This window comes from Bos javanicus, chromosome X (assembly GCF_032452875.1).
Source record: "Bos javanicus breed banteng chromosome X, ARS-OSU_banteng_1.0, whole genome shotgun sequence".
Taxonomy (NCBI): Eukaryota; Metazoa; Chordata; class Mammalia; order Artiodactyla; family Bovidae; genus Bos; species Bos javanicus.
Window position 1 is genome coordinate 39,752,135 of NC_083897.1, and position 7,056 is coordinate 39,759,190.

At 51.3% G+C, this 7,056-nt stretch overlaps 1 protein-coding gene and 1 pseudogene across 1 annotated transcript; one reads left to right on the plus strand and one right to left on the minus strand.

The window, feature by feature from the left end:
* Positions 1–2,273: 2,273 nt before the first annotated feature.
* Positions 2,274–3,619, plus strand: LOC133242561 (EOLA-like protein; annotated as a pseudogene).
* Positions 3,620–4,635: 1,016 nt separating this feature from the next.
* LOC133242262 (heat shock transcription factor, X-linked member 3-like) lies at positions 4,636–6,317 on the minus strand. Its single transcript, XM_061408360.1, has 2 exons — positions 5,737–6,317; positions 4,636–5,343 (listed from the first exon to the last, which is right to left on the minus strand). Exons 1-2 carry the CDS (start codon positions 6,214–6,216, stop codon positions 4,750–4,752), a joined length of 1,074 nt encoding a protein of 357 aa, XP_061264344.1. The 5' UTR covers positions 6,217–6,317; the 3' UTR covers positions 4,636–4,749.
* Positions 6,318–7,056: the final 739 nt, after the last annotated feature.

A 7,056-nucleotide genomic window follows, 5' to 3' on the forward strand; every position in this document is an offset into this window, starting at 1 on the left:
GGGTCTTTGTTGCTGCACAGGCTTTTTAGTTTTGATGAGCAGCAGTTACTCTCTAGTTGTGGTACACAAGCTTCTCATTGTGGTGGCTTCTCTTGCTGCAGAGCATGGGTTCTAGGGCACACAATGTACAACAGTTTCAGTTCCCAGGTTCTAGAGCACAGGCTCAACAGTTGTGGTGCATGGGGTAGTTGCTTCGTGGCATGTGGGATCTTCTCTGATCAGGGATCAAAACTGTCTTCTGCATTAGCAGGCAGGTTCTGTATTACTGCTGCTGTTGCTGCTGCTAAGTCGCTTCAGTCATGTCCAACTCTGTGCAACCCCATAGACGGCAGCCCACCAGGCTCCCCCATCCCTGGGATTCTCCAGGCAAGAGCACTGGAGTGGGTTGCCATTTCCTTCTCCAATGCATGAAAGTGAAAAGTGAAAGTGAAGTCGCTCAGTCGTGTCCGACTCTTAGCAACCCCATGGACTGCAGCCTACCAGGCTCCACGGTCTATGGGATTGTCCAGGCAAGAGTACTGGAGTGGTTTGCCATTGCCTTCTCTGTCTGTACGACTGAGCTACCATGAAAGCCCCAGAAATTCATTTTCTGACAGTTCTGAAGGCTGGAAGTCCAAGATTAAGGTGTCATCAGGTAAGGTTTCTCCTGAAGCCTCTCTCCTTGGCTTGTAGATGGTCATCTCCATCCTGAATCTTCAAATGGCACCTTTCCTGTGCATGCCCAACCCTGTTTCCCTTTATGTCTCCAACTTTCCTCTTCTTGTAAGAACCACAGTCAGAATGAATTAGGGCCCACTCATATGACCTCATTTAATGTTAATTACCTTTTAAAAGTCCCTATCTTCAAACAGAATCACATTCTGAAGTGCTGGGGTTAATGCCTCAACATGTGGAGTTGGAGGGGGGTTCAAAATTCAGCCTATGACAGAGAGTAATGGGCATATTCATCACTTAAATTTGTAAAATTTCTGTTCAGAAGAAAAGCAGTATTTTTACCAGGCTCAAGCAAACAATTAAGGCAAAAAACCAATAGGTGGAACTTTAACCAGTGTCTTAATTTGGAAGAGACCTCTCATGAGTTCTTGGGATCTCAGTTCAGGATATGAGGATCACCTGCAATAAGATCAGCCTTGCCTTTCAATTAATCTTAGCTCTATTGTATTAAATCCTGAAATGCAGAAATGGTAAGGACCTAAGAGAAGCAAAAGAGATTAAGAAGAGGTGGCAAGAATACACAGAAGACCTATACAAAAAAGGTCTTAATGACCCAGATAATCACAATGGTGTGATCAGAGCTAGAAGCAGACATCATGGAATTTGAAGTCAAGTGGGGCTTAGGAAGCATCACTACAAACAAAGCTAGTGGCAGTGATGGAATTCCAGCTGATTTATTTCAATCTTAAAAGATGATGCTGTGAAAGTATTGCAAAACCAGCAAATTTGGAAATCTTAGCAGTGGCTACAGGACTGGAAGAGGTCAGTTTTCATTCCAGTGCCAAAGAAGTTCAATGCCAAAGAGTGTTCAAACTATTGAACAATTGTGCTCATTTCACATGCTAGCAAGGTAATTTTCGAAATATTCAAAATCCTTCAAGCTAGGCTTCAACAGTATGTGAACTGAGAACTTCCAGGTGTACAATTAGAAGAACCAGAGATCAAATGGACAACATCTGTTGGATCATAGAAAAAGCAAGAGAATGCCAGAAAAACATTTACTTCTGCTTCATTGACCATGTTATAAAGCCTTTGACTGTGTGGATCACAACAAACTGTGGAAAATTCTTAAAGAGATGGAAATACCAGGCTACCTTTCTTGCCTCCTGAGAAACCTGTATGCAGGTCAAGAAGCAACAGTTAGAACTCGACATGGAACAACAGACTGGTTCAAAATTGGGAAAGGAGTATATCAAAGCTGTATATTGTCACCCTGCTTATTTAACTTATATGCAGAATACGTCATGTGAAATGCTGGGCTGGATGAATGTAATCAAGATTGCCGGGAGAAATATCAATAACCTCAGATATGCAGATGATACCACCCTTATGGCAGAATTCAGGGCAATGCCAAGCGAGGGAGGGAGTGAAATGAAAGGGAGAGGGCTGGTACTCCAGGAACCCACCGGGCCATGGACTTCATTTGATGGACTGGTCCTCTTCGTCAGCAACCCCCTATCAGTAGCCCATATGGAGACGGATGGAAGGAGTCAGCCCTCTCTGATCCGCTGCATTCTGTGTCAGCAGGATTAAAGGGTGCTCGGGCACGTGGGACTGAAGTCCAGCCCAGGACTGTGAGCTTGGAGGCCACTGTGTCAGGCTCCTGGTCTTTGTGGCCTTTGTGATTCTGTGTTTCTTCAGCCACATGAGGCCCTGGGAGCCCTGGGAGATGAAGTTCGGCTGTCTGTCCTTTGGACAGCCTTATGTGGGTGTCATCTTAAATGGTGTCAAGACCCTGGAGACGTGGTGGTGGCCCATGCTATGTGGCCACTGGCACTGTACCCTGGCCGTCCACATTGCACACTGGGACTGGGAGAACTTGGCCTGGTGGGAGATGCTGGAGCAGAGGCCGGCAATGATATCCGCCCAGATCCAGGCCTTGCTGCAGGATGGGGACAAGTTTGGCTGTTGGTTGATCATGGGCAAGTGACACCCTGCCCTGCGCTGCCTCCATGGTCCCGATACTGCCCTGGATCCCAGCCAGGTTGTCCTTGTTTGTTTTCTGTTGAACCAGTTGGTGGGGTGGGTGGGGCTGAGGTTTTTTTAGAGGAGCAGCGAGGAACCCTTGGCTGGGAGATGATGGCCCGAGGTGCCTACCACCTCTCTGGGCCTCAGTCCCCATTGGTGCTCTGAGGCAGAGGTGGGTCCAGGTCTGCACGTGGCACTTGTCTGTGTTTGTATCCCCACATGTGTCTGTGTGCCCGGCAGAGACCATGAGAGGCAGTAAAGCACCCAGCTTGGGTTCCATACCCACACTGCCTGCAGCCAGGCCTGAGCAAGTTCCTTTACTCCCCAGGGGTGAGGCCCCACAGCAACACCTGTCTGCTGGTAAATCCTTTGTGATTTACCTGATGTCTGCTGTCCTCCGCTGGGGCCCTCCTGCTCTGTCCCTGCGGCCTGCAGTGGGCAGACTGAGAGCTGCCCATGGCCTGGTGGTTTTGTGGAGTACCAGTCCTCTCCCTTTCATTTCTCTCCCTCTCTTGCTTGGCCTTGCCCTAAGTTCCCTTTGCCGAGGTGAGCCCATCTGAAATGCTCAGCCAGAGGACCCAGTTCAGCTTGGGTTCCCTCCATGATATGGTCTTAGTCTCAAGCAAGTGCAACTTTGAATGACCTTGTTCTCATTCTGTGTCCTGTGTTTGCACACAGGTCTCGTAGTCATTGGGGACACTTTGCTGTGCCCAGAAAACCTAGATCTCGACCAGGTGGAGGAGTTGGAGAATCAAGCTCTGCTACCCGACCTGCAATAGAAGTAACATGACTGCTCTCGCCTACCCTCACTGGCTGTTGCGGCCCATCCAAGGGAGGAGGGGGGGAGGACATCTTCCAGGTGGACATTCTCAAGCACCTGATCCCCTTTGGGCAGGAGGCCTGTCCAGACTGGGCTCTCGAGAGGAAAGTGACCTAGAGACCAGCACATGGTGACACCATGCAGTCGCCACTGCTCTCTGGACTTACCCATCTGGTTTTGTCTGAATTGGCCCCGCACTGTGGTGCCCACTTGGTGCGGGGCCAGGGGCAGAGACTCCCCTCACACAATGCTGCTCTGGACTCAGCTAGAGACTCCGGGACTTTGACCTTTATGAAATGATGACATTGCCACTTGTTATGGCCCTGCTGGGTCTGGGTCGTTGAAAGAAATGTGTTGTTAAGAAACTTATCAGTGTTTTTCCCTCTCTGTTCTGGTCCAAACTCCCTGATGTTGGAACAGTGTCCAGGGGGTGATGGGGGAAGGCTGGGGGCGATGCTGTGCGTTGGCAGGCAGAGAGGCCCGCAGGCCCAGAAGTGGGCTGTGATGTTTCCTTGCATGTGACCCTTGCCCTACTGTAAAGTGTCCCTTGGCTCTCAAAGTGTGTGTGTTGGATGCAGGGCCTGGTTGCCTCATGTCCAAAGACAGGCTCCTAAATACAGCTGTGAGGGCAGAGCGACAAGGGCTGGTGTTCACCTGAGGAAACTTTGTACTTGTCTTTGATTTTGGGGTAATGTGTTTGCAAGGCGCTTGGCGGTTTGGGTGACCCTGCTTTCCAGTCAGCCTCTTGGCCGAGAGTGGGGAGGGGGCCCTGGATCGGGAGCTGGGATGTTCAGCTGTTGATCAGAAACTTGTGGCATTGTTGGCGGACCCAGGAGGAGCCCTTTCTGCTGCAGTGTGCATGGAAGGTGACAGCCCCCAAGGTCAGGAGCCCAGCTGGGTCGTCTGCTGAGCGGCATGCAAGGCCCAGGGACCAGTCTGTCCTGAGCTTGCCTCAGCACTCGGCTCATGGGTCAGACCCTTGGATGAGCCTGTGAAATACTACTGTTTCAGATGAAAGGGGACCATGGGGACTGGACTGAAGCCTGTCTGGGGCAAGGGTTTCCAGCCTGATCTGGCTCACCCTGTGCTATGTGTGAATACAATGGACAGATAGAAAGAACACAGATTCGCAGTTCTCCCTTGATTGTTTATTTACTCCAGTGGAGTTTTGCTTTACTTTAATAGAGCCAGAAATCTATTTTTGATTACAAGAGAGTGCTTTTGAGTATCCCTAGGAATCTGGCAGCTCAGGGATTGGGCTTGTTCTTGACCTGCTCACAGAGGGCACACTTATAATCTGAGGAATCTCCCTGCTCCTCCTCTGACTCAGGGGCCTCGTCTGGGGCCATGACTAAAAGGCCCGCCATCAGGATGGAGTAACAGGTGTTGTACAAAGTCATCATCGATTCATAATCTGGGTACACCAGGGCACTCTCAGGCAGTTCCCCTGGGCTGTCCCTTCCAGCAGTAGCTGGGGGCACAGATGTGGCATTGCTGGATGTGCCCTTTCCACTGGGGCTGCCCTGCTCACTGGGGAGATGGTTTCCCCCAGCCTGCCTGGCTACACTTCCCATAGACCCAAAGTCAGAGAACACAAATGAGCACTGGCTGAGGGTTCTGTGAGCAGTTGGCATTCCCTCCTGGACTTTGTTGCCACCCTCTTTGGTGAACTCATTGTGGTGGAGTTGAGGAGAGTATGTGGTTGCCACCACTCGCTTCTTTCTCTTTGGGGTTGCTGTTGTTCCGGTGGCAGGCTGAGAAGTTGTTCTGGGGTCACCTTTCCTCTGTATATTCTGCAGGAGGAGAGGTTTGTCTCTCTGAAAATTGGAGTTGTGATAGATCTGAAAGGAAACAAATCATTTTAGTCATGAGAGGGGAGAAGAGCCGTTCCTCATCGCCCTCCTCCTCACAACCACTCAGGCCATGCCTAAGTATGGAGACAAGGTCTCTTCATTCTGGCAGGTTATGTGGCCCTAGCATGTCACTCCCTAGAGCTCCTCCGGGGCTGTCCTCGCTTAAGTTGTTACTGGCCCTCCCTGACATCAAATGGCCCCTCAGGGTCTGGAATCACCCCTGTGGATCTTAAGGGGGGGGTGGTGGAACACGACAAACCCTGCACATTCTCCTCTTTCTTTACCCATCCTATCATGAGAACAATGTTCTCCTGGGAAATGAAACCTGTTCAGCACTCAGCTCATCTAATCTAGTCTCCCCAGAAGGTCTTTCTATGTTACCATCATCTTCTTCTTCCCTGCACAGCAACCTGAAGGGCGGATTTTCCTGAACCCGTACAGGTTCAGTTCACGGATGAAGCTCTTTATGCTGTCTGTCTCGAAGATCTGGTCCACACCTCTGTGCTGGAGGACCTCCATCTGGAAGAGATCTGCCTCGATGACCACTGTGTCTCCCTTGTCGTTCCAGTGCACAGAGGTGAAGGTCGCATCCTCCACGATCCTCCAGAGCTTCCTGGGAAAGGACAGCCCAAGGACAGTGTTGTTCTCTTCTTTGTTGGCCATTTCTGGGTTCGGGCCCTGTGGGAGCAGATTGTCATGCAGACCTAGATCTGGGCTCTTGGGTTGGTCACCCTGCTTCTCCAAAGCCTCCCCTGAATCCACGTTTGGATCTGGGGAGGAATCATGGGGGTCCCCTGCTGTGGGCTCCCCATCAGTTGATGGGGCCAGCAGCACTGCCTTGTGGGAACTATGACTATCCATGGAGCCAGTCTAGCTCAGGAACATTATCTACCCAAGCAGTGAATGCTCAGGGCAAACGGGCCTCAGACCAGGGTTGAGGTGCCCCATAAATACTCTCTGGAGATTCTAGAATCTGGGTCATGGGACAGGCAGCCAATTAAGTGGCCTGCTTCCTTAACTGTTTCATGATGTCACAGAGGTGATGTGTAGAGTCAGCCCTGGCCCAGTGTGGGGGAGGGGGCATGGGGATGGAGATGGGATCCCCAGCTTGTCTCTTATCTGAAAGTACAGAAAAGTTTGTTTCAGGTTGCCTGCAAAGGCTCCCATCTGCTGCCAGGCCCCTTGTTTCAGGGGGCCAGGCCCTGGATGGGTTGACAAATATGCCCCTGGCTCCACTCCCCTCACTAACAATGTGCAGGCCTGTGACTGGTTTCTGCTGAAAGGCCAGGCCCTGGTGAGTCCCAGGTCTACTAACACCAAGAGAGACCCCAGGGGACAGATGGGCCCCTGGTGACTATCCGTCCCAGAAGATGGGGTCCATAGGGGGCTGATTGGCCTTGCCTGAGTTGATGCTCCCCATCCTCCCCCCTCTTCTGGCTTTGTGGTCTTCTGGCTAGTGCTACTGGTTGGTCGGTCCCACTCAGATGGTCCCAAAGTCAGAGTCCTGCTGTCCTGCCACCACCGCCCCCAAGGTTGAGTTCTCCCCAGAGTAGGGCTGTGCTCAAGCACAGTGGGAGCAACCTCATATTCCACTTGACTGTTCCCAAGCACCTGAGACACAGACTCCCCAGGAGCCTGTGTGGGAGGGCAAAGCCAGGTGCTCCACTGAGCTTGCAGTCTCCCAAGCTCTGCCCACCACCA

Excerpts from the sequence above, each read along its gene's own strand:
- LOC133242262 (XM_061408360.1), bottom strand. The coding sequence starts at position 6,216 with ATGGATAGTCATAGTTCCCACAAGGCAGTGCTGCTGGCCCCATCAACT. Across the intron at positions 5,344-5,736 it reads CAGGGAAGAAGAAGATGATG|ATCTATCACAACTCCAATTT; the intron begins GTAACATAGAAA and ends GTTTCCTTTCAG.